This window comes from Fundulus heteroclitus, chromosome 20 (assembly GCF_011125445.2).
Source record: "Fundulus heteroclitus isolate FHET01 chromosome 20, MU-UCD_Fhet_4.1, whole genome shotgun sequence".
Taxonomy (NCBI): Eukaryota; Metazoa; Chordata; class Actinopteri; order Cyprinodontiformes; family Fundulidae; genus Fundulus; species Fundulus heteroclitus.
The window spans coordinates 6,574,323-6,602,088 of record NC_046380.1 but is presented as its reverse complement, the minus strand read 5'-3'; the positions used below and the strand labels follow the sequence as shown (position 1 = coordinate 6,602,088).

At 40.7% G+C, this 27,766-nt stretch overlaps 1 protein-coding gene across 1 annotated transcript in view; it reads right to left on the bottom strand.

The window, feature by feature from the left end:
- grip2b (glutamate receptor interacting protein 2b) overlaps positions 1-21,652 on the bottom strand; it is a 301,598-nt gene extending 279,946 nt beyond the window's left edge. The window contains exon 1 of the mRNA XM_036151436.1: positions 21,182-21,652. Coding sequence (XP_036007329.1) covers positions 21,182-21,236 — 55 coding nt within the window. The 5' untranslated portion in view covers positions 21,237-21,652. The remainder of the gene's footprint in view (positions 1-21,181) is intronic.
- Positions 21,653-27,766: the final 6,114 nt, after the last annotated feature.

Here is a 27,766-nt window from a genome sequence, read left to right as displayed (position 1 = left end):
GTGAAAGAAGGACACACAGCGATGCATTCTGGATGTTGCAGAACCAGAGCTATGTATATCAGGGAGAGCTTGGTGGTGCAGCAGGGCATGCAATAATTTAAATTTGGGATGCAATGATGAGAGAAACAGACACAACCTCAGATAAAGACAGTCAAGTTACAGATTTACAAAGGAGCATTCAGATATGCAGACGTGTTGGCCAGAAGTAGATCTAATCTGTGTACTTGTGTAAAATAGAAGGAAACTAAGAAACGGTGAACAACATGCAACAACACAACATTTGAGCAGGCGTAGGGAGGGTCGGGGTCTTCTGCACACCCCCGTTCTCCGATGGCGGCAAGGAGTCTGGGGCCTGGAGGAGGTGCGGGCCACTGTGTCCGGGGTCTTGGCGGGGGGCTGCGGTGTGCAGTCAGCGGCTTGCCAGGTCTGGGGCTGATGCCTCTGCTCCCCCCAGGGGGCGGGGGGCAGGGATGGCAAGGGTAAGGTGGGGGGAGGGAGGGGGTTTATTAGGTATTTAGGGGGAGGGGGGGCTCTGGCCGGGTGGCTCGTGCGGGTCGTGTTGGCCCGCCCTCTTGGGGGGGCCCGGTCCGGGGGCACAAGCAGTCAATTTAGTCGATTTGGGGTGACCCCCCCCCCTTTGGTCAGTGTTGGATGTGAGTGTTATGTGGGAATGTGTGTACAGCGTCTTTTTTTTTTTTTTTTTTTTCTCTGTGTGTGGTGAGTGGGGCACAAGGGAGGGATGGGGTGAATGAGTTTTTTTTTTTTTTTTTTTTTTTTTTTTTTTCCCAGGTATGGGTGTGGTCCGCTCCCTCTCCCAAGAACATCTCAAGTCTCCGATAGGTGCGGAGCCCATCCCCCCCACGTCCTGCCCTCCTCCACTTCGTTGGCGGGCGCCTTGGCCCCCTGGCGCATTGGTTGGCTTCGGGTTTGGGGCGGGTTCCCGGGCGTGCGCCGGCCCACTCGCGGCGGCCTCTTCGCGGGGCGTGGCCCCCCGGGGGGCGGCCGGGGCCCTCGTTGCGGGGGCGTGGCGCCCCTGGGGCCTCTGGCCCTCAGGGCCCATGGCCGGGACCACTTCAGCGGGGCTAGCTGCCGGCGGAGCCCACGGGCTCGTCTCCGCGGCTCTTAAGGGCGTCGGCATTGCGGTGGCTGGGGGATTTCCTCGGGGTCGTCTCTGCTCCTTCCTTGGGGGGGGGGGGGTTGCAGATATCCTGTGTCGGCCCCTCCTGGGCGACCTGCTTTAGGGACCCCTTTGGGAGTCCGGGGTTACGGGTCCCCTGACGCCTGCCTCTGTGCTCGGGGAAGGTGGGTCTTCGGTTCTCCACAATCACTATCAAGCTATTTCTGGATAATGTTCACCTAAACTAGTGCACTTTCACATCTCCCACAGGTGCTGGGTCCCAGGTATTAAGTGTTCACTTATATACAGTAATCTTATAATTTATTTATTTATTTATTTATGTTCTTTCACTTTCTTTTTTCAAATATCACATTACACATGTCAGCTTACATAATAATATATATGATTTAGCAATGGCATCTAGGTGTTATTCGAGTGTATCTGTTGCTTTATGTCTGTTGGTTGTGCTGTTCTTTTTGTGTCTCTTTCCAGGTGATGGAGCAGACAGAGGACGTTTTATCAATCTCTTCCTTTTATCTCCTCTTTCTTTCACCTCTACTCTTTTTTTTCTTTTCTTTCACTTTTTGTTCTTCCTTTACTCTCCCATTGTCATGTCCATATAATTTGAAATTCTCCTTGCAAGAATCATAATAAAGCTATTTACAAGCATAAATCAAGTGGAGCACTATGGCGAAAGCTGTTTGCTCCACTTGTAAAAGCAAAATCTGTCGAGCTCTATCTGGCATTGAGATATCAATTCCTATTGCCATATTGCTAGACAGGACACTGGGGGGAAAAAAAAAAAAAAAAAAAAAAGAAAAGAACTGCAACTAAGAAACGGTGTTGCTTTTTATATAAAGTACAAATACAGAAAAACAAAATATCTGAGATATAATAACTTGAAGGGGTAAAGAAAAATAAAAGGAAAAACTCATACGGCAGTCACCTTGCAGCCGTGTGGTAAAACCCAGTCACCCTGAAGTCCTGCCTTTTAATTTGGTCCCGATCCTTTGTCACATGCCGGCCCTATTGTTATCTGTCACAATACTGGCAGGAAAAGAATGAGGAGGTTGTGAGACTGATAAGTTGATGACCTTAGTGATATGGGAAGGAGGGCGCTTCTACAACCTTCATTCTGTACCAGCAAGTGACTCGGCAATAAAACAAATGGAGAATTACAAAGCCATGTTCCTTCATGAGAAAACCTGTGTTCAGGAGCCTTGCTTTAAAATAGGTTGGAAACTTGCTGTCTGGGTCATGTTTGGACCAAACGTTCATTTTGACGTCCATCCATCTCCTGTCCATCGGGAGAAGCTTAATTTTGTTTTGCCGGAGAAAACATAACTCCTCAGCAAGAGTTACTTTGTTTTTTTTCAGTGAAGTAAAAAAGAAAAAAAAAAAAAAAACGTCCCAACGCCAACTGGTTTGTGAGAACCAATAATATGAAGTTAATAGCTTTAAGGGGCTCAAAGATCATGAAACCATTCAGACAACTCAATCAAACACAACACTGCTTCAGTGAGCAATCAGCTCTGGACGAGCACAGCAGATTTTAATCAAGAATGAGGCAGAGGGTCAGTTTCCCCGTTACGTATATCCTCTGGGCAAGCAAAACCCTAAATTAGAAAAAGTTGGGAGGGTATGAAAGTGAAAGTGCAAATTAACTTTGCCAACGGCACTGATAAACTCAGTTCTGTCTACATTCTTGATACAAAGTCAATCGTGCTTCTGGCAAGATTGAACTTCTGTTATCACTAATCCTGTTTTCAGTGTTCATGGACAGAATCTCACGGTGTAGTCATGGAGGAGAGGGGTCTATTTTGGGAGTCTCAGGGTCTCATCTGTGCTTTCTGCAGATTGTTTTGGTGGCCTCTTCAAGCCTTGACCTTTAGCATGAGCTGTAACAATTCACAGCTCACGGTGCTCGACCAATAACAGGTACAGTGATTTCTCTGGGAACGGGGCGAGTCTGCCTTTCTGTCTGTATCTTGATGACTTGGTCATCACTGATACCAGGCTGGAGACGAAGACTCGGTTAGATCAATATGGCCTTTCCAATGACATTAAACGTGCTCCTTCTGTCTGTTTTAGTGAAGAAAGGGCTAGGCTAGCCAAAGCTCTTAATTTCGATGCACATCTTTTTCCAACCTTCAATGATGAGAGTGAAATATAGATCATGTCCAGAGGAATAAGATCCTGTATATAGGCAGGGTAGCTAGTCTCAGCCTTAGAAATATAGTGAGGAGCATTGCCATCTGGCGGATAAGTACCACTCATCCGTGTCAAAAGAAGTCAGTTGACCTAGATAAGGCAATTGATTTGGATTACGTTGAAAGTTTTCTGGGACTGATCTCACTAGGGGGAGACCCTGGAACAGACCCAGGATGTGCCTGAGGGAATTATATGGTCCTTTTGGCCAGCAAATGCCTTAGAATGTCTGATGAGGAGCTGGTGAATGTTGTTATGGAAAAGGATGCTGAAAGTTTCCTCAGTTCTCACCTCCATTACCAGACCTGAGATAAGCAGAAGATGGATGGATGGAAGGACAGATAGATGGATGGGTGGATTAATGAATGGATGGTCAGTTAGACATTGTTTTAGGTAAAAAAAAGAGATTACATTATTTATCTAGAGTGTAAATTAGCTGTTGAGTTGTACAGGCTATAAACTGAAAGCAAGACACTTGTTTGAGATCACGTCTGACCAATTTTAGTTTATCACAGGAATAATGTCAGTAATACAGCAAAAAAATAAAATCACAATTTCAAACAGAACCTCTAGACACAGCGCCGTAGTGAGAGTTACCATGTGTTAAAAGGCAACAGACTATAAGTTCTATTATTTGTGCATGAATAACTTTGTTTTCAGGTAGCTCAGCCAGGAAACCATAAGGGAAGAAAGTAAATGTGACAAGTTCAACAGTGGCTGCTATTTTTCTTTTATTGTTCCACACTACTCAATCTTGATTAAAAGAAGACCTACATTCAGACTTCTACTGTGACATGAAAAAAAACTTCTGCTTTTGAACCAAAAGCAAGAAGAAAGATTGTGTGAAATTACACAATCAGCTAAACTTTACTGACTCTTCTATATGGCAGAAAATATTTAGAGTTTTACATATGTTTTACATTTTGGGATGTAGGGTGAAAAGCAAACTGATTCCCAAAACAATTTAAGCCCACAGTGAGAATGAAAGATGTGGGTAAGCAATCCTCTGCAGCTTGTTAATTACTACATTAGCATTCAGACATACTTTAACAGGGTATTGAAGGAGGAAAATGTCACTGCATCTGATTTTGTTTGTCTGGCTGTAACGAGTCGCTGCAGTCCTCCATTTCTTATGTTAGGGCAGATTTATGGTTAGTAAAGGATGGGTGACACAAACAGAATGACTCTGGGCTCAGTAATTCAAATACTTTGTGCTAATTGAAAAGAAGGTAACCAATAAAATAGAATATTTGGGCAAATTTGGGATCCATCCATCCATAAGCCAAGACATTAAGAGAGATGCCATCTTTCCAACTTGTTAATTCATTAATGGTATTATTATTATTTTATTTCTATTTAGATTATAAAACATGTCAATTGGTTTGGAATGTATTTACATTTATAGTGGACTTTTTAAGAGTTTTTGTTTAATTGCACACATATATCTTTGTAGGAAATAAAATTCCCATAATATCTTATCATATGGTTCTACATTGAGCCGAGGAACCTGGGGGAAGAAGCCCTATATCAAATAAGGATGAAGCAAAATAAAGAAGAATGACAAAAAGAGAAAAAAGGAAATGAAAAGCAAACATTGGGGATCAAAAGAGAAGTACTGGAAATGATGCAAATATAATGAGCAAAGCAATACAAGCTGCCACGGGAGAGTAAAGTTGTACAAAAGAAGAGATTAGGACAAAGCAAAACAACTACAGGCAAACAGATAAGATGCAAGAGGGAACGATACATGATAAGACTTGAAAAGAGAAGAAACGATGGTTGAATGATAAAAGAGATATCAAAAAAAGAGAAAAGAATGGAACCAAAGGATACTATGACAAAATAGAATGAGAGAGGGAGACTGAGGTGGTAAGGATGAAGAGGAGGGTTGTGTTTTTTTTTTTTTTTTTTGCTGTGCATGAGTCATCGTCAGATCCTATTATGACTGAAGCAGCGTTACTGCCCTCGCCCACTGCTAACCTATGGCTACATGCCTTCTACATGCATTACAAGCACACAGAGGCCGCCCCATCTGTTCTTACGAGGACTTTGCAAAGTGCCAAGGTAACAGCTTTTCTTCCAGGGTCCATGAAGGGACACTGACAAGATTACAAGATAGATACACACAAAACCAACAAGATTAAAGTAAATTAGATCTTCATGCATCAAATTTTTAACATTTTCAAACACATCCATTTTTACCCTTACTTACAATGTGTTCACTTTCCGACTACTGAGCAATGAAGAACTGCACAATTGCCAATTGAAGGAAAGGGTGAATATTGCAACTAGAAAAAGAAAAATATAGAATTAAACTATATTGTGTATTAAGTGGCTTAAAGAACAGAAAGTAGTCTTCTTTGTTCTTTGACAATGTTATGACATCATACAGCATCTCTCTGTGTTGTTTTCCAATCTCTCGCTTACATAGCCAGGCAAGCTGCACATGCTCGTATGTGCATGTGAACAGCTGCCATTCAGGGCTTAGCGCCTCCCTGCCCATAAAATTTCACCATCAGAACAGTGTAGTGTAAGAGCAAAATAACGCAGAGCACGACCAGCGAAGCAAATTGTTCTCTTACTAAGTGAATTATAAAGCTGTGAGTTACTTCTTCACCAGATACACCGCTCCAAAAGGCGATGCTGTTTTGCTGTGTGTTTATCCTTTGAAAATATGCATACATGAGGCGATGGGTGAAAACGGGAGGGGAAAGGTGGGGCCGGGTTGCAGCTGGGGTGGTCTACACCCCAGCTGCAACCCGCTGACCATAAATCTTGTTATTACCCACCAACCAAGGATGAGCAGAGCTAGCCTAGCGCTGCTTATCCTTGGTTGAGCAGCGCTACAAGTACAAGTACACATTAAACAGAAAGTACTTTGATTTTTACTTTATCTAGTATATGGGGACTTTTCATTAGTACAAGAATTAAACCTGACCTAATATGTGGCCGGCACTGAATATTGCAAGTTGCAGTTGGCAAGTTGGTTTCAACTGGGTTAGGCTGTAAACACAATTTGTTGCAGAACATTGAAATCACATGGAGTTATGGAGTCATTTTTTAAAAACAGGTCCCACGAATGCACTCCTATAACTTTAGACTTTTAGACAACTTTATTTGTCATTCTGTATGCACAGAGTGCGTACAGAAACAATATTACGTTTGCATACAGCTTGAAGAATCACAGTAAATTGCAGGAAATTACGGTAAATTACAGGATAAGGTGCAGCGGTAATTTTTGTAATCAGTTGAAATGTCAACAATCTCAACGATGTAAACAATGCAGGGGAAATAGACAGTGTGCGATTTCACAGTGTACAGCTGAGTATTTATAAAAAAACTGTGTAGTTTACGAATGTGGTACAGAGTCCATTCATGGTTTCAGCAGTTCAGAGTCCATTTTTTGGCTTCAGCTGTTCAACAACTCTAATAAAATGTGGATTGAAATAACAATTTAAAAAGGTCCTGGGCTTTAGATATGTCTGACGACTAAAACAAGACTTCAGTAGAAACAGTCTAGAAGTTAAAACCTATTTCAGTTTATTTTGCTACCTTTTGCCCCTTTTTACTCATCCATTAAATTGAATGGCCTGTTTTTCCACAGACTGATAGCTAATCCCCTCTGGCTCAATACCCTGTACCAGGAAATTCATGGATGAAAGCTACCTTCCAAATTCTGCCACTGTAAAAAAATCTGCACTGGGACAAACATGATGGAACCGTGTGCCTGAGGCTACTGCCACATGGCAGATGTGAGCTTCACTTTCAGCAAGTTATGGGGAAGAATTCCCCTCTTGTTAAACTTCTAGAACTAAAATATTGTGTTCATGAAGAACCTCTTCAGTAAATATGAACTTATAATGTAATCCGAACCCAAGAAATCAGAGATGACTTGCAACTGAGTGAGTAAAAAAAAGAAAAGAAAACTGAACTCATAGATGTTAAAACACACCAGCCCAGAGGCACTGCTGTCACATTTTCTCCAGTTACAGTCTGCACATTACTACAAGAGTAAATACAATACTTATTGTTTCAAAGAGCTGGTAAATGCTAAAATGTTTCAGTGAATTGCTGACAACAAGCACAAACATGGCCACCATACCTGCACATTTTTACTCTATGACGTATGAGTAACCTCAGCCATGGTATACTTCCCAAACGCCTGTTTTTGATCTGTTTCCCAGCAGCACCTAATCTCAAACCAGCCTAAAGACCAAAATGGCACTACAGCTGTGCTAGCTTTATCCAGGAAACACTGACATCTGAGACCGAGCTCCACATTATATTGAATGATGATGCCTTTAACTCCCTATGATAAATGACTTTTAGCAAGAGAACAAATTTATGGTGTCCTCTGAAGTGCAAAATTTAAAATTAAAAGCAGATATTGAGTGTGGATTTAGAATCTGATTAGCACTAGGTATCAATGAGGTCAAAGTATAATTTGAAAACAATCTTTGCAAACAGTATATTACATTTGTCAAGGATTCCTTTAGCATCCAACCACAGTTTCCATGTCATAAACTATTTCATGAAAGCTATTTCATAATTCCATGTAATTGCTGCAATGTTATTTACTAGAAGCTGCATATATGCATATGTACAAGACAATCTCAAGAAGTTGTGTTAAATCTGAACAGTTAACAGACAGGCAGCCCACTCTACTTTCTTTATCACAGGTTTTCATTTTAACACAAATACTTCAAAGCAGCGATATGTGAAGTAGTAATGAGCAGTCACATCAAATCAATGCCATACTTAGAACACACAATTACCAGTTCACTGTTATATCAGACTCTGATAATTATAATTATTCGGTGGTGAGTGCAGGTACATTACAGCAGGTTCAGGATGCAGAAAAACATAAAAAATAAGAAGTGGATGTTACAAAACTCCAGAAATACAGTCCATTCAAAACTGTTTGGCAAGACTACTAACAAAGACCAAAAACATGTTCATATTATGGTTGTTGCGGCACTAAAACCATGATACCAATTCTAAGAAAAATACTCAATACCAATTCCAAAATCACATTTTTTTTGAAGGTATAGGGTTATTTCTGATCAAGAGAAGAAAACATGCTAATTATACAATGATAAACATAATTTGAATTTTCTTAATTAGGGCACAACTAATTAGTAGGTGACAATACAGCCCTCATTTATAAAAATATGAATATAACTTATGTCTCACTTCTTTGTTTGGTCAAACAGTAGACAGGATAAGCATTTGTATCCTTTAGGGAAGTATGTACATTTGATTCTATCATCCAATTATTTTATTTTATCGTATTTACTTATCTTTAACATGCCACTCTGAGCTTCTATTTGTCGGTCAGTTTGCTGTTGATACAATTAAAAGTTACTACTGAGGCCCAAATAAACAATCATTCTAAACTAAAATGAAATGGCTGTAAAACCAACATGGATATGTTTCAGACAAAAATTATTTCTTACTTTGTAAATAAGAATGTGGTCCATGCAAATGTATTCACCAGCAGTTTGGTGATTTATATATGTCTGGTAATTTTGTAGCACATTTTCTTTAATGGTTAACTACATTTTACTACAGTAATTGTCAGCTTCCGTCTGGGTTCACCACAACCTGTGTTATTATTAGCCACATTAGCCTTTACAATGGAACAGAGAAGTAATGGGGGGGGGGGGACTGGTTTGTTTTATTTGTTTCCTTACTGAACTGTCAGCTGATTAATATTTGCCTACAATTTTCGAGATGCACATTTCCTACTGCAGTACGAAATGTGCATCTCGATTCGATAGGGGAGCTCAGACTGAAAGCTCTATCAGTGGGCTGTTCATGTCCATGAATCTAATATTTTAAACAGACAATGTTCACTTATGTCGTCTGGTAGGTTTACTACATCACTGTTGTAGATACAGGAGTTTTTTGATGATTACTTTTTTTTGACGCAAGTGTGTATATTTGAATTATTTCTTTTTAGTCCAAGTTCAAGTCAATTTATTAATCTGTCAGGAACTGCAAGTGTAAAGCAGCGTCAACTTATAGTGTAGAGAAGAAAGACACAATAGCAAACATCAGTCACACACACAAACATTAGACACACCTGCACATGCATCATAAGACTAGAAATAAACAATAAATTGAGGGAGGTACAAAGCTGGACATTCTGACCTCTACCTGCGACCTGAGGGGAGGGGGCTGTACTGACTGTGGAGTGTGTGAGTGCTGTCAGCAGCTATCTGCAGACCTTTTGGTTTGACTCTTCTGTTGTAGATGTGTTCTATTGCCTCATTATTGATGTGAAGCGTGGTGGCGGTGTGTTGTTCTCTTCTGAAATCTATAACTAGTTTTAGATGTGTTGAGGTCTTGGCAATTGCTCTTGCACCAGTCAGCAAATGAGTTAATTTCTGTTTGTAACTGTCCGTCAGTGTTGGTACTGTCCATGATCACTGTGTCATCTGAGTGTTTGATGTTGGTGTTTCTAGGGCTAGTACTTCTACAGTCATTGGTGTATAGCGTACAGTACTGGAGAGATGACCGATCTCTGCGGGGCATCTGTTGAGATGGAAAGTGATGTACTGAGATAACCACTGACTCTGACTTGTTGGTGTCTTCCTGTTATAAAAGAAGATCCAAAGAATCAGGTCTGAGTTTACATCCATCTGGAGTAGCTTTTGTACCATTAGGTGGGGCTGCACAGTGTTAAATGCACTGGTAATGTCCACAAACACCAGCCGGACAAGAGACTTGGGCTTCTGAAGGTGAATATAGGCTCCATGTAGCAGTGTCAGCATCGTCCACTCCCCTGTGCTGCTTACATGTGAACTAGTATCAAATATATTGAGGTATCAATTATTTCACAACACTAAATGATATCTTTCCAGTCTCTCCACTTGTTCACTGCCCCTGCCAGAAAACAATAAAAGGTTTGTCTTCTCACCCACCAATGCATTTCTGGTAATTCTTCACCCTGCCTCAAGGAACTGTTCACCCCGCACACAGCACAACATGCTCCTTCCACTCCAAAGCCTCATCCCGAGGAGCAAACCTTCAACCATGGAGCATCTGCTAGTTCAAGGACTCTTGAGCCTTTTTGTATGATGTTGCTGTGTTGCTGCAAGGTTTATAATTAATGCAGTTATTGTTGTTTGCTATGAGAACACAGAGTTTTCTAGTCTGTATTTGCCTTACTATATGGCCACGCATCAGTGGCCAAATAGCATGAGTGAGACTGCTGATACAATTAATTGTGTCTGTTTAATATTACTGCTTCAGTTGATGTTCAATAGTAATAAAGTAGCAATCGTGTGGTTGAATGGGGAAAAAACATCTGTTTTCCACCTTAAAAGTAAAATTAAGTGTCCTGGCTTCTTGAGTTTAACATGCTAATGTTTTTGTTACACATAGTCAGGGCCATGAGCAAAGCAAGGAAGACGGAGTGTGACAACTTTACAGGAAAAAGGAAAATATAGGCATGTGGTGATGTTCAGAAAATGCCAGACAAATGTGTGTATTGATTAAACCCGAATGAGATAAATTAGAAATTAGAAATGAAGCAAAGCACTGCTCAAAGAAATTAAAGGAACACTTTTTTTAAGAGTTTAATATCAATTCAGTTAAACTTCCAGAGAATAAATCTGGTCAGTTCAGTAGCAGAGAGGGTTGTTGACCAGTGTTGTGGTTCTGGTGTTAATGAAATCAACACTAAAGGGGCAACAACGAGACAGTTCGCAAAACAGGAATGGTTCTGCAGGTGGCGAGCATTTTTTCTCATTTTCTTTGCACTTGATCACTACTGGTGGCATTGCTCTCTTTTGTGCAAGAAGGAACAGGATGAGTACCCTAAACAGTGTCCTCCAGAGGGCCACTGGTATGAAGGTCCCTGACCAAAACTATTTGAAACAGACTTCATGAATGTGGCCTGAGGCCCCGACATTCTCTAATAGGCCCTGTCCTCACGGCCTGGCACCATGAAGCTCCATTGACATTTGCCAGAGAACAAGAGAATTGTCAGGTGCGGCACTGGCACCCTGTTCTTCCCACATATGACAGCAGGTTCACTCTGACCTCATATATGACAGCCGTGAAAGGGTCTAGAGAAGCTACAGTGAATGTTTTTGCTGCCTGCAACATTGTTCAACATTTGTTTAGTGGTGGGTCAGTGTTGTCTGGGGAGGCATATCCTTAGAGACGTGTACAGGAAAAATGGCTCGTGCAGTGGGTCCTGATTTTCTCCTGGTGTATGATAATACTCAACCTCATGTGGCAAGAGTATACAGGCAGTATCTGTAGGATTAAGAAATTTATACTACTGACGGGCCTCCATGCTTCTCTGACCTAAATCCCATAGAACATCCCTGAGACATCATTTTTAGGTCCAGCCAATGCTACCAAGATGCATCGTAGACTGTCCAGGAGCTCAGCCATGCCCTGGTTGGTCAAGACCTGAGAGGAGAAACCCCAGGACAGCATCCATCATCTCATAAGGAGCATGCCCCACATTGTCAGGCCTGCATACAAGTATGGGGAGGGGGGAGGGTATAAAAACTACCCAGTACTGTTTTGAGTTGCTGTAATGACATTTCAGCAAATTGGACTAGCCTGTCACATCAGTTTTCAAGTCTCACTTTCTCTGTGGTTACGGGTTATGCCCTCGGTGGGTTGATAATTTTCAATTTCATCAAATGATGTGGCATCTTTTTGTTCTGAACACATTCCCCATTCCATATCAGTATGGGTATCCAGCATGATATATTTCTCATGTTTTTCAAAGTGTTCCTTCCAGCAGTGGACTTCAAAAACAAGGAATCCATATACCATAACATGACAGAGAATGCAGATGACTTTAGCAATATGTCTCACTTGAAACTCGTAATTATTTAAATAATATTTTTATTTTACTTAATCTGAAAAAATATTGCATGTTTGTTTTAAACATGGCAGACACATAGGGCAGTCAGCCAGACAGAGTCCTTCAAAATAAAAATTATGTTTAACAGAATTGTGCCTATGTAAAACAGCTGACCTTCAAGCGCTTTTTCTCCTTTGTACCTTAACATATTGGAGCAGCTGGCCTTGTAAAAACAAATAAACAAACCAACTGTAATGTTTATAATGTTCCATGTATGAATTAACTTTGCAGTCTAGGTTACCGAGGCAAAGATAGGAAATGCTGTGCTGGCCGAGGTAACATCAGTTGGAAATAAACTACCAGAAGTGCCGCAGGTTAGTGAATCTGTCACTTTTGGAGACAGCGTCTGCAGCATTTATGCTCCGTGCGGCTCTTCCTCTGAAGTAGCACTTTCCTCCTAGACTCTTGAGGGCAGCATTATGCTCCTGCGCCAAGCGTATTACACAACACTACACGTAGAAGTAGAAAACACAAGTTGTATCAAACATTTCAGCTTTTACCTTTCCCCAAGAGTGATGGCGATTTCTTCGCAGAATTGTTAACACCACCTTGATCATGATGCTCTTTTTGGGTCGAATAATAAAGATATCTATATTTACAAAACTCCGCCAGTAGGAGCGCTTGCTCGTCCTCCAGGTTTTCCGCGCAGGACTGTCCGCATAGCTACACATTTTCCCAGGTGCGTGGTGTGGAAACTTTCAGCCGCGCGGAGGTGCATGGAAGCCAAAATAACTTAATATGGTCACACGGACCTGACCGATGCGTCAAGCATAAACCAAACTCAAAACTTCATCTTGTCATGTGCTCAGGCAGGCTCAAAGACGGAGTTTTTAGAAATCTCTGCTTTGACTGGATTTTTCAGAATTATCCGTTTTTAGGCAAGTAAAATGATGTTTATGTGTGGATGAAAGGGATAACTGCATAAAAATGTATCCATTTATCCAGATACCCAGCTACGTATGGACTAAACCTAAGTAACATACTAAACTTTTTCACAGTAAAAGTCTGGCTCTTCATTAACATGCATATTATTTGATCTGCAAGTCTCCTGATTAATGTGATGTCCTCTCTCAGTTGATAAGCACCAGAAACCAGCCTTGTATCTTTCCCCTTCAAACTCCTTTCTGTTTCATCTTTTTTGTGGCTTCCTGTCTGCCTCTCTTTTCATTTGACTTTTTGTCACTCTCTTTTTATTTTTAGACCTTTATTTTCACCTCATCTTCATGCAGATCACGGACCTTGTTACTATCTGCACCCCTAGATTTCTGCCTATAGACCCAGTGATGGATGACTGTGGCGTTCTCAAAAATTCTCAGCCAAACAAACAATCATTCATGCCGGATTCCTAAACCCTTAATCTGTCCTTCACCAAGGGAATGAGATGTTCAGATCAGACAACACTCAAATGCTTGCTAATAAAGATTGCCACTTCTACACAACAATTTTGATTTCACATAAGTGACTGAGCCATTTATCTAATTTTCTGTCTGATATCATTTCTCCCATGTACACTGCCTCTGTCCAAAATGTTTCCAGTAAACTTTGTCAAAACTTGACCCCTTTCTGTATGTATGTATGTATGTATGTATGTATGTATGTATGTATGTATGCATGCATGTATGTATGTATGTTTATAAACCAAAAAATGTTTTGCAGCTGATTTGAAAAAAAAAAATATTCTAGTAATAAATCCAAAATTTGTGTCTTTTGTTGAACATTTGCTCTAAATTTCATTAAATTTCATCATAAAGCTGATCTAGAAGGCTTTAAGTAGTTGTCTTGCAAAAAAAAAAAACATTTTTGTGATATCATTCAGCAGATCTATATAAATATTTACTTAAACAAGAAAGAATGTTTGCAGCCCCTTACCTGGCATCTTCTCATTGTTTATCCAGCATGATGAACTTGATGCCAAGTCTTTATTTATGTTAGTTCATTTTACAGATTGATACTCCTAATCATATTCACCTTAATGCCTGCCAAGTTAGGCTCTTCTGCACATCTGCCATGGATTTCTTGAGAAAGCAGAGGCAGTTCTGCTGGTATAATTTGTGCAAAGTACCCCTATAAAAATGAAAGACCGGTACAATAAAAGGCATTGATCAATACGTTGGTTGTCAGTGGACAGCAGCTTGTCAGCTTCTTGCACAAATCTATTTTTTTATCCCCCACCTTTCTCTCTAACACACACAAACACCCACTCTAGCATTTATTCAGCCATTCTGTTCAAATCTAAACGCCGACTATGTCATTCCTAATTTCACACTAGTAGTTTATGCTAAAGAAGATTACCAATCACGATATTGTCACCCATGCAAATTATTGCAAAGCCTATGTAAATATCGTTAAGCTCTTCTTCAAACATTTGAGTTTGAAATTTAAAAATGTTGAGCATGTCAATGATGGATAATAGAAAAAGAAAATCAGAGTATAGGGAGGTGCAGCACCATGAGTCATGTCCTGCTCTTACCTTGAGTAAGAGCTCAACTACTGTACTTCAGCACTTGGAATTTCCACCTTTTAAAAGGTATCTTCAAACTGAACAGACCAAGGTGTTTTTTTCTGTAATTGGTTTAAACAGAGTCCAGAAGTTATATTCTAGAGTGCTCCGTTACCACTTACGCCACTGATGTCTTAACTTTACAAATCCTTTCTATTTCTGCCCTACATTTTTTATGCAATTCCAACTGTTCTTTAATGTTATTTATTGTAAGCCATCAGTTCCAGTAGGCAAGCCATAACCTGGATAAGGAAGTTAAACAATTGTAGTTCCTTTAATCTGCACTGCCTTTGGGGGATTGCTCCAATTTGACTTTCAACCCATTATATCCATGGAGGACTTTTACATTATTACAGCTTTCTCATAATAGTATTCTATTTACACTCCTGGAAGTTCTAGTGTAGATGAATCCTAGTGATGACCTGTATAATGAGTGTGTTTCAGGCTTCTCCTATCAGGGAGCCATAAGTCCCTAAATGCTTGTACTATCTGTGGATTGATATAGTTATCAAAGGGTAGTATAGAGGCACAATGGCAGCACAAAAACAAACACTCTGTGCAAGAGCAACAGTGATTAGGGCCCACTAGTGAAGGATGTGCAAAGATGCCCCTGGGAAATGTCATAGTGAGATAGCAGGGTGTAAGATTCAGAGATGCAAACATGCACCGAGTTCTTTAAAGGTTCATAGTGTATTTCCCATACATGCCTTTACAATTGCCCAACGCGTAAAATTAGTTATCCTCTATTTACCACAGTTGCCTCTACAGGCTTGATTAGTTAATTCATGAGAGAGTGATTGAGGCCGAATCCTCTGGGCTATTATGTTGAGTCCCCACCTTAATCAATGTATTAGCAATAAAACACAGGCAAGCTTCAATATTTATAACATTCCTACCTCAGAAGACATTACACTTCTAAACAAAAGACCTGTGCAGAACTGTAGCAGATGCTTCTATTCTTCCTCGCATGTGCACAACATTGGTGTCATTTCAACTTGTTGCCAGAGGGGGGCAGACAGCTGCCAAAATCCTGGAACTTAGGCTATGCTCCTTTAAGTGGCTTAAAAGCATATCAATTCTGGTGTTGTGCAAGTAGGAAGCCAGTCCCAGCAGCTCATCTCTAAACCCTGAGTTTGAAAAAAATCTATTTTAGATGTGTTTCTGTTTTTCCGCTATGCTTTTACACATTGCTGAGTTGACTATTTTTTTTCTTAAGGGGTGTTCACACTGAATGCGATTTCAGCGACATAGTCGTCACTTTTGCATCGCTCACCTGACATATCGAGTGGCCGACAAGCCAGAAATACAGTAGTACAATGGTGATTTCTAGTGACGCTTTCACTTCCCTGACACTTCAGTCTCCTCACTCTTCTCCAGGCTTGGTCCTTTCTGAGCTTGTCTTGGTAGTAATAATTGGTTGAGTCATACAACTCAGGCTGACTGCAGACTGCCACAATCAGCTTGTCTTCCATGTTCAATAAAAACAGCTTTGTCTCCGCTGCAGTCCTTCACTCAACGTCACGGCCACATCCAGTTCCCGATTAGCTGTTGCGACGCAGCAAGACAAAAAAGTTCAGGTTTTTCAACTCCAGCAACTGTCGCGTCGCATCCATCGCAGGTGCCGACTCCCTGTGGCTTTACGGTAATCGTCAAAATCGTGCCTGTTGCGTCTCTAGAAACGCGTCTGTTGCATCAAATCGCTCCGGCCGCCACATTTGGTTCGGTGGGAACGCACCTTCACAGCATTTGAGAAGCCACACTTCCATTGTCTACACAGGAGATCAGCTGTTAGTTTTTAGTAATTCTGCTGTGCTGCTTCCCATCAAGGGGCCCAACGTTCCCTGTGACGTGAGTAGGACTAGACATTGGACATGCAGTACAATCAGACGCCACAGGAGAAGGTACAAACCCATGATCCCATACATCATCATGGGAAATTTGATAATATCCCTTCTCAGTGGCAGTACAAGCCATTTGCGTGCCCCAAGAGCAAATGCTTTGTAGTACTTATTTATTTGAAATTTTTTCATGTTTTTAATATGTTCACCGTTGACTGCTTCTTCAGTAGTAAATAACTGCATGTGAAATGATGCTTTACCACGTTTTTTATCTCCAATAATAAAAACTCTGTAGGTTCTTTCTATTTCTCTCCCTGTCAGCCACTACTATGGGGCACTGCCACCCATACCTGCTCTGAGTATGCCGTGGGAGAGACAGGAGACGGAACAGAGTCAAGCTGTTTTTCATACTGAAGCGAGTTTAGTCTCGCTTCAGTAGTGACTAACTGCATATGAAATTATGCACTGATACGTTTCTTTTTTAGTCAACAACAGTAAAATCCTCCAGAAGGTTGATTCCGTCTCTCTTCCTGTCAGCCACTACTCAGGGGCACCCACAACTCCTCTGAGCGCACCGAGTAGGAGAGGACAGGAGACAGACAGAGTGGAGCCACCTTCCTGGCTTTTTAAGAAAGGGGACAAAAGGCTGGAACAGAAAACAAAATAAGATTCAAACTAAAAGGCAGAAGAGGTCCATAAAGAATGGAAGTATGCGTGTTTATTTAGCATGAACCGTTTTACAGCTTACCAAGTTACTTTCCATCCATCAGCTATGACACCTCCCCCACAGACACTTAGTGCATGGGTGGAGCACAATACTGTCCATGCTCCCCCTCCCATCAAAAATCATTCTGGTCCTTTCCAGCATTCTAGTTAAGGAATGAGCTGTGAAAGATCAAGGTGTGAAAGGCAACACGTCATTAGCTCTAAGCTCCTGAGGTACTGGTGTGAAAGACCAGTGCCAAAGACAACACATTCAAAGGGTCTGCACTGGTCTTTAGATGGATAATATTAAAAGCACCAGCACTGGTACTTTTAATGCCATGCAGCCAGGACTTGTGAGGGACAAGCTGGAGTTGTCAGGAATGGACCATCACCTGTCTCAGTGAATCTTGAACTACGTCACTGGCTGCCCGCGGTATGTTAGGACACAGGGTTGTGTCTGACGAGTTGGTCAGCAGTACGGGGGCCTGGCAGGGAACTATCCAAGCACTCTACACTACAGATTTCTCCATTCACTCCCCACGAAGCCATTTTCTGAACTTCACTGTTATCTCTGCCATACTCGGCCTCATCACAGTTGAGAATAGACAACTGTGAAATAGGGCTGTGTCTATTCACAGTTTAGAATAGACAGTTGACATAGGGCTTAGTGGACTGTTGCCAGCAGAACCAACTCCTCATCAACATGAGGCAAACCAAGTAGCTGGTGGTGACGTTCCTCAGATGCAGACGATGAGATAGAGAACTTTTACATAACTCATAGACCTAGGTGTTCACCTGGACAGTAAACTGGACTAGAGTTGCAACTCTTAGTGGAAGGTTCAGAGCAAACTAGGGCTGCAACGATTAGTTGACATAATCGACAACATCAATTATTTAAAGCATCGTTTACAAATATATTAACATTGCTGCATCTCTTAATATTTAACTTTCAGATGTAGACAGTTTAGATCACATGCAGTTTACTAAGGCCACTGCGGTGGACAGTATAGAGTCAGTTCCCCGGTGGGCAAAATAACTTCCCTATCACATGCTGCTCCAAGCAGTAATGGCCAAAAGTAGAGAGCACTAAAAGTTAGTAAAGATTTATACATTGCACTTTCTTTGATGCAAAATTGACTTTTAGAATGATTTTAGGTAAAATGTAAAAAATGTGGCTATGTGAAGCTAAAACTTCTGCTTAGTTTAAGATATGGCTTCCAATGTTTTTGTAAAAAAAAATTGCAACATATTTTTACGAGCAACTGAAGTGATGATGATCATACAAAAAACAATAGTGATTAGTCAACTAATAAAAAAAAACAATGTATAGATTAGTCAACTGTCAAAATAACAGACTCTACCTACTAAAGAGACTGAGAACGCTTAGAGATGCTTTATAAATCTGCTGTGGCATCGGCGATCTTCTAGTGTAGTTTGTTGGATCAGCACCTTATCTAGAGCTGAGAGGAAGCATTTAGACAAGCTTATCAGGAAGGCCAGCTCTGTTCTAGGATCCCCCCATCGACTGAGAAAACTCAAGACAAAAATAGAATCACTGTTAGACAGTGTCTTCATAGCAGTGTCCACAGGCATGAAGCTGCTGCAAAGCTGGAGAGCTCCTTCAGCTGCTGCATCCAATATGGACAAAGGAGTGTTATCACAGATCCTTCCTCCTAGCAGCTCTTAGACTTTACAAACATTACTGCTCCCATGTAGTCCTGCATCCAATACATTTATATTCCTTTTATTTTTGCTAATTGTTTTCATTCTTATAAAGAGTCTGAGTATTTATGCATATATATATTTATGCATATATATATATATATATATATATATATATATATATATATATATATATATATATATATATATATATATATATATATATATAGTACTTTTTTTAATCACCCTACTCAGTTGCACATTTCTTTAATTTCTTGAAAGTGCTTCTTAATTTCTTACAATTTTTTCTTATGTTTTATATTGCTGGTAGCACTAAATTTCCCGACTAAAAGGATCCTTTAATCTAATACGTACAAGATGCATTATTTTATCTGCCTAGAGAAAACTATAGTACAGCTAATGTGTATTGTTCAAGTGAAAGCTCTTTCCCACTGACTGACTCTATGGTGTAAAGAGTCAGTCAGCATGTGGTGGTCTTTGCAGTGTCTTGGTTAGGTCTTCTATGGCTTGTTATTATGAATGCAGAGGGTTCTCCATCACACGCCATAGAGAATGATAGCTCAAAGGCAGACATGGAGGATTTGAGCATCCACAAAATATCCATAGTAATGTTAAAGTAATTCATTTTCAGGGTGGCTGTTCACTGGGGTCCCGGAAAGAAATCAGTTGACCATTTTAAAGAAGTGCAGTGACTGCTGCTTCAGTGTTGCATTGAAATTAAGAATTTGAAGTGGTGTCCATGATACCCCTGATGTTAAAAATACTGTATAAAGGGGGTGCAACCACACTGAGAATGCTGTAGCATAGGAGATAACAAGTAAAGAACTACATTTGGCAAGGACCACTGGGTACCGGTTAGGGTTATTGGACTGGTCAATAGCAGGGTTACATTAGCAATGAAGAAACACCAACTGCTTTTTAAATGATTGGTGTGACAGCATTTCAAGTAGCTTGTAGAAAAAAAAAAAACGATGACAGAGAGACTAACAGCATACAAACAATATCTAAGCATTCTATTGCAGGGATCCAGCCACCCCCTCCTCCAGAGCTCTTCTTATGCTGTAGTAGGCATTTTTTAAACGTACTGTTGGCTAAACTAAAGGGCCATTTCACAGTTGTGTTTGTTTTCTAGAATCTGGAATACAAAGAATAAACAAGTTTAGGTATATTTTCAGTGCTTCTTTACACCCTTATTCTACTTGTGAAAACGCAACAAAGCAATTTTAATGATATGAACCACCCTCAATTTAGAAAAATATGCTATAAGTCTGTGATCTATAAAACTATTACTATAACTAAAAAAACATTGTTAAATTGTGTATGGTCTTGTGTTTTCGGTCTGAATGTGTAGGTATATCGGTCATTTCCAGAACCCTGGACCACTACGATCATAGCTTTTACAGAAGTGAATGTCAGCCTGATTTCCAGCAGCCTAACTTGGAAGACAAGCATACTCAACCTCAACCCAAGCTATCAGGGAACTCTCGGTGACCAGTGACCTGAATGAGGATATTGAAGGAAAACTCTCTCCCGTGGCTATTTCAATACCAATCTGGTTCAGTCACATGTGACAACCAAGCTGCTGTCTCAACTGCACAATCACAAATTAGCACCATCACGCTCACGTGCACACTGTAGCTGACCAACTTCCCCTCTCTTCGCCTCCCCCTGTGTGTGTTCACGCTGCAGGGCCAGCACGCAGACTGCGTGTGTGTGCGTATGCGTGCCTGGGAGTCGCTCAATTTGTCTTCTACACAAGTACACACACACTATCGCACGCATGCACAGTCACCATGACCTGCCAGCATCTGTAGCCTCGCGCCATCTCTGCTGAAACGGCGGAACAAACCCGGGCTGACACGTGTGCGCACTGCGCGCGGCTACAACAGACCGAGCAGGGCCGTGCACGTGCGCAAACAAAAGTCACAAAACTCGCAAACCCTCGCTTTCTCTCCCACGCGCACACTTATACGCGCACGGTCCCAAAGCTGCAGGTGCATCTCAACATAGTGAGCGCGCCCGCGCGCGCACGCACACTTCCAGCGATGCAGAAAAGTCTGGAGACATGAGGCAGAAAAGCGCAAAGATTCAAAGTGACTCCGGAAACAAGCTGTTCACATCTCAGCGCGAACCGCACGCTTGGCGTACAGCCGCGCGCAAATGCGCACCGCAACACGCGCCAACATCCACACATGACGCAAACACAAGCGCGCATGCATTGGTTTTGTTTCCCTTACCTTCCTCGTGCATCCGTTGCAGGCAAAAAGTGAGGTTCCGCCGCCAGCCCGGCATTCTGCTGAGGAGCAGGGGGAGAGGTCGAGCTGCTGAAGATGAGGGATTATAAAAATGCAGGGGATGAAGAGGAGTGGTGGTGATGATGGGGGGGCTGGATGTCCAGAGGAGACGGTGGCGGGAAGCAGAATGCAGAGTCAGTGGATATAAACGTCAATATTCCCTCTTCTCCTTTTTTCTCCTCTACTCCGGTTTGTTGGTTGTAAACGGCGAGTAGCGGCTGCTCTCTCCAGTAAGACCTCGCTGACAATTTCGGTGACAGTCGGTCCCTCTGCGGCACCAAAGCTCCCTCTACCTCAGTTACTCCCTCACACTCTGAGACCACTTTTTCTTTTATTCATTCTTTTCGTCCCTCCATATTCTGTCTCTCACTCTTTTCAGTGTTGGTTTATCTCCCCATTCAATTTCTTCCCTCGTCCCATCCCTCTATGTCCCTTCTCCCGTTTCACTCTTTCTTCCAGCCAATCTCACTCTGGTGAGCCAGTCATAAATTTGCGCGGAGGGGAATGGGGGGGGGGGGGGGGGGGGTCTCAGTTTAACTCTTGTTGAGTTCTCAAACATCTGATGATTTCACCAAGGCGGGGACACCTCATGGGAAAGGTGTTGTTAAATTCAGCAAAACTGCACAAATACGAACGAGGTGAAACATCAAAACACTCCAAACCCTGTATGGAATAAAAAATAATAATAAAGCAGCTAAAATGGAGAGCAATAACAAGCAGAATTTAACAGGAAGCCATCAGGCTGCACACCTATTGACAGATCTTTTGTGTTTTTATGTTCCGCCACTGAAGTAGAATCTACTGATTATTAAGCGTAGTCTATAAAATAAATACATGAAACTTACTTTGTGTTTTAATACTATATAGAAAGTGCATTTTCTATTATTGTTCCTTACTTTGTGACTTTTTAATGCCTGGATTAGCATTTCTCAGACTTATTGATGTTTGTTTCTTGCCTTTAACCACGTCTGTTTGCTATGTTTATTACCCCACGCCTGACCTTAGTTTCAGTCATTCAGAAACACGTTCTATCTCATGAAGTTGCTTACAAAGTAAACCTAATGCATATGAAAGTGTGACAGGCTTTGGGCTCTGGAATGAGAAATTCACTTTTAAGACTGCCATACCGTTAAAGGTAATCTTCAGTATATTAAATCACGACTCCATGGTGTTTGGAGGTTTGTCATTTCACCTTTTTAAACCTGAATCTCAAGTCTAAAAAAGAACAAATCGTGGTCATAAGCACTGTATCTAGTTTATACTGCCGAATGCTCTCTGTTGTCCATGATCACTAAACTTCTCCTGTTCACTTGTCTGTTGCACAGCATTATGCATATAAATGACAAAAATATTGAATGGAAACAACTATCTCTGGCCCTACTATTAAATTGGGAAATACCAATATAACAAAAATATAATTTCAATGCCTGAATTCACCTTAGTGAATTCAGGCATTGCACAGGTTTGTTATTTGGACCAAAGTTATTACATTTTGTCACATTTTAGTAAAAAATCAACAATGTGTTTTTCTGGAATTTTATGACATAAATGAACACAAGTTATGCGTTATTAGGACCTAAAATAATGCAGGGTTTACAAAGTGTTTTGCAAAATCTGTGTCATACTTTATATTCAGCTTCTTTACTCTTGTGGCCCTAAATACCACCCAGTGCACCCAATTGCATTCAGAAGTGACCCAATAGGTTAACCAAGTAAACATGTGTGTATTTGAATTTCAAAAATGAATCAGCAAAATCATGAAGACCAAAGAACACATGAGACTGCTTCAGGATGAAGTTCTGGAAAAGTTGAAAGCAGGGCTGGGTTTTGTAACACCATTCAAAGTCTCACTGAGTACTCTTCAATCCATCATCCAAATGAAAAGACCGCTGCACAGCAAGCCTGCTAAGTCAGATAGATAGTTAGATTGACCGATCTTCCAGGTGCATTTCCCTGCTCTTCATGTTTGCTGCAGCCATTTTTCAGGTTGTCAGGACTTGTGTGTCATTTCCTGCTCCAATTGTCTCCTAACTTTATCTTTGCACACGCATACGTAGTTCAGCATTTTTAATTTAATGCTACCTTAAAATACATGCATAATAAAGCAGAAATCCATATGGTAATATACAAAGGGCCCTACTAATCTGTAACAAAGAAATTCATAGAAAAAAAAGCTGCTATTGAAAGAAATTAACGAGTACCGAGGTTAGATGCAGAATGAGTAAAAACTGCTGCAAAATGATTGAGTAGGAAAGGAGGCTTCTCTGTATGTGTGTGTTATCATGACTGAGTCTGCACTTTGCTTTGCATAAGGCCAAGGCAATTGGTTTTTTGGCACACTTTAGTTGGGGATGAGGTTATTGCAGTGGCAGAAACTGTCCACAAGAGGTCAACCTTCTCCACTAAGCCTTGTACAAGTTAATGGGAATATGAAGATACTAAGTTGAACATGAAACAAAACAACAATTTTTTTTTTCAGGTAAAGATAGAGACAAATATATATATTTTTTTATTGAACCTGAAATATAGTACTGTTTTTCTTAATTTGTGCATTTTAAACAGATTTGAAGTCTTTTCCACATTAAGTGAGAACACAGTGGTGCAGTTCCTATGTGAGACATCTATTTTTCAATGCCACATAATTTACGTAATGACTACACTTACATAACAGTCATGCTTCTCCTCCTCATCTTTTTTAAAGAAAAATATATCCCAATTTTGGCCAGTTTTAGACAATTATTCATTTTGGACTCGTTGTTAATCAAGTGCCTTTTCAGATCTATTTTTTTTCAACATCAGATGTGTGAAACCACTACTATATATCTGTTATAGCATTGCAAAGTACTTCCAGTGACAAAGTGTACATTGTACTGTATGTTCACTTCACCTCTGAATGGTAAAACAAGCTCAGAAGATAGAAAATAACATCAAAACAACAAAGCTTTTGTCCAAAGAAGTCTCACTTTACCATAAAGTGTGTGGCTCTGGTGCATTTCCTTTGTCATCACAGGTACTCATTCTTGTTTTCTTCTGGATCTGGGGTTGCAGGGAAAGCAAACTCAGCAGAGACTCCCAGACTTCTCCTCAGACACGTCCTCCATCTCCTCTGGGGGAAACCCAAGATGTTCCCAGGCCAGTTGTGAGACACTGCAGGCAAATGAGGCCCAGGTCAGATTTTTTTTTTTTTTTTGTTGTGGGCAAAACGACCTGGTCAGACGTTTTAGGACAAGTGGGAAACTTTAGATCTGGCCCAAATCTGATATTTTAAAGCTACATTTGAGCCACTTCCATATGTGGTCCGATTCATGCCTGATTTTTATGAAAGTGACTCCAGTGAGAACGACTAAGGCGGATTTGATACGCCTTTGACGTCACTTTCAATCGACATTTGTTGCAACCTTGTGCCGGCGGCAGCTGGAAGGCATAGCAGTTAGCATTAGCGAGAAACATGGCCGTCGCCTGCCACAGCACTGCTGCTCAGTGGAGAGACAGAGAGATGTTAGACCTCATATATGCTTCAAAACTTCAGCTGAAGCCAAACTGAACGGCTCATATAGCAACTGTTTGAATGGGCGACGTAGCGGACAGCTGTGTTAAATTCGCGCACAATCCTGCTCACGGAGGCCTTTACAATGCCAAAGCGATTTTCCCTCATTGTAAATCCATTATATTGCATTTCAGCAGGGGCAACATGTCATGATCTGCCTCTGTTGTAAAGCAATGCAAAGGATCGCTAAGAGTGTCCTGCCTTTGGAGTCGAGTGGAGAAGCCCTGGCATGATTTAAAAGTGCTCTCGACATCCTATAGTTATGAATGAACTCGATCTCTGTGAAGTTGTTAAACTCCAAATAGACCTCTGTTCCGCCAAAGCTCTGTAAAATGCCAGAGTTTCACTCTCTTTTCATTTTGTGTGCTTCCCCCTCAGCACCTGCTCACACAGTAAATGGCTTCTGTTGGACACTTTAAATCATAAAGCCTATTTCCTCCGAGCATGCTGGGCCAAAAGCTGGATGTGATGTCATCATTATTGTTCTTTTACGCATGCAGGTCAGTTTGGAGCTGCAAACAGCTCACACTGGAGTCAGATATAGGCAGCATTTCAAAAGTTATGTGAATGACGTCGCCAAAAATAAATAAATAATTGGAATTGAGCATTAAGACCTGCAGTGGGAACTATAGATATAGACCTTCCAGGGTGTCCTAGACTGCTCCCCAGGACTGTACCTGGGTTAACAGGGTTAAAATAAGTGGGAAGGTTGCACACAGTGGTGCAGCTGGTAGCATTGTTGCCTTGCAGCAAGATACATCCATATTCATGTATTAGACTGGCTAAGTCAATATCCAGATTCTCTAATTGAGAATCTGTGGCAAGACTTGAAAATTGTTCTCCACAGGCACTCTCTATCTAATCACACAGTGGGAGTTATTTTGCAAAGAACAATGTGTGTGTGTGTGTGTGTGTGTGTGTGTGGGGGGGGGGGGTTATGTCACGCAGCGCTGTACCGCAAAAGACGTACATCTGTGATTGCAGCTAAGGGTTGCTCTACAAAGGATCGCCTCATGGGAAAACAACACAAATGTGCACGTTTCCATTCTGATGTGTGGCTGAATTTGGGAAACCATGTAACATTTTCTTTTAATTTCCCCTCTTTGCACTTTGTGTTGGTCTATCCTAAAATCCCAGCAATATTCACTGAAGTTTGCTGTTAGAAAGACAGTGACAACAAACTCCTTAAAAGTCAGAGTATGTTTTGTTTTGAATCTTTATATTGGCCTCATGGTAGCAATTGCCTTACTCTCTCATGTTTTGTCTTCAGGGTGATCTTAATAAAAGTTATCGAATTGAAACGCACTTGATAAACAAGGAGACCAAAATTTATTACGATCATTTTAGCTACTTCAAACAGCCTGAGGTTTGATTTAAACAAAAGATTAGGAAGAGAAGCATGACTGAAATGTTCACATCATAAATGATGTGGCATAGGGGAAAAAAAAACTTTCCCCTAGGAAATGCATCATTATGTTCCCACTTGTTGTGGAAGAGAATTCAAACATGTTTAAAATGCACACCTGAACATTAAAGGAAATATTAAAAAAATCTTTCAACCTAAAAAAAAGCAGTTAGCTTTTTTATAATTTTCTTTTCTTATGGATATGGCTTATCCAATGTCTTAACATTTCCATTAATTTGTAACACACTGACCTGACATACAAAATATGAAATGTTTAGTGGAGAAGTTTGACCTCTTGTGGACAGTTTGTGGCACTGCAATATCGTCATACGCAACAAAATGTAACAAAAATTAATTGGCTTTTGTACCAAACTGCAGACTCAGTCACGGTAACCGATATATAGCAAAGTCCCCTTTCCTACTCAATGATTTTACAACCATGTTTGCTCATTCTACATACAACCTTGTACTCATAATGTTCTATCATCCTTCATTTGCTCTTTTTTTAATCTATCTATCTATCTATGATTTTTTTTTTTAGAATTTTAGTATTTTATGTCTTTGAAAGGGCATTTGTGATTTTAATGTTTGTTTTATGTGTTCCGTGCGGCACCAAGGTCCATTTGGCGATGTAAAGCGTTTTACAAATAAAGCTGGATTGGATGGAGTTTGAGCAATGATATACGTTTTATGTTTTAAAAACTTGGCAGTTTTTTTCAACATTAAAATTTGTTTATAGACTATTGTGCGCAGCGACCAGAGAATTATATTAGTAGCAATGAAAGAGGCTGTGGGACACCATGAGTATCCTATCATTGCAGAGTTTCTACTCAGCAGAGGCAGCCTGTGGGTACAAAAGAATGTTACCTCATGACTTTCTACCAGAAAAGGGCATTGAGGAAAGACTGTAATTCTGTAGGTTCAGCAAAAGACTGGCTCAGCATTATTTTCTCTTATGCATCCTTTTTTATTGTTTGGGAAATTTGGAAAACAGAAAGTCATGAGCTGTGTGTCACACCAACTGTGAAGCATCCTGATGCGATCCATTTTCTGGGTTGCTTCTCATCCAAGGAATTCTGCCTAGAACTCCGCCTTAAATAAACAATTGGATCCAAACCTCTTCCAACAATCTAAATACAATGATTTTTAAATTTTTTTAGAAAGATGGAGGATTGGCCACAAGACATGGGGAATTAACCTGGCAGGCCAGATTGATAAGGTAAAATACCAGTCAGGTGGTTACAGAGACACCTCAAGGGATAGTTGAGGTGTCTCTGGTGGATTATAGTAAACCAACAGCTACTTCAGTAACATCAATAACTCATTAAAAAAACTGTCTGAAGACAAAAAGTTTGTCTGCTCCTACATGTTTTGTTCTACCATGTTTATTAAATTCAAACGCCTCTGTCTAGATGTATATTGAGCATTATTATAGCTTAATGCTGATTAATGTATGTACACAAAATCAGTATATGCCTCCAATATTTTGATGGGGAAAACAACTTTAAATCTTAAAAACAAGCCTGAATGTTACATAAAAACAATTAACCAGTACTCAGCAAATGCACAGAGTGCT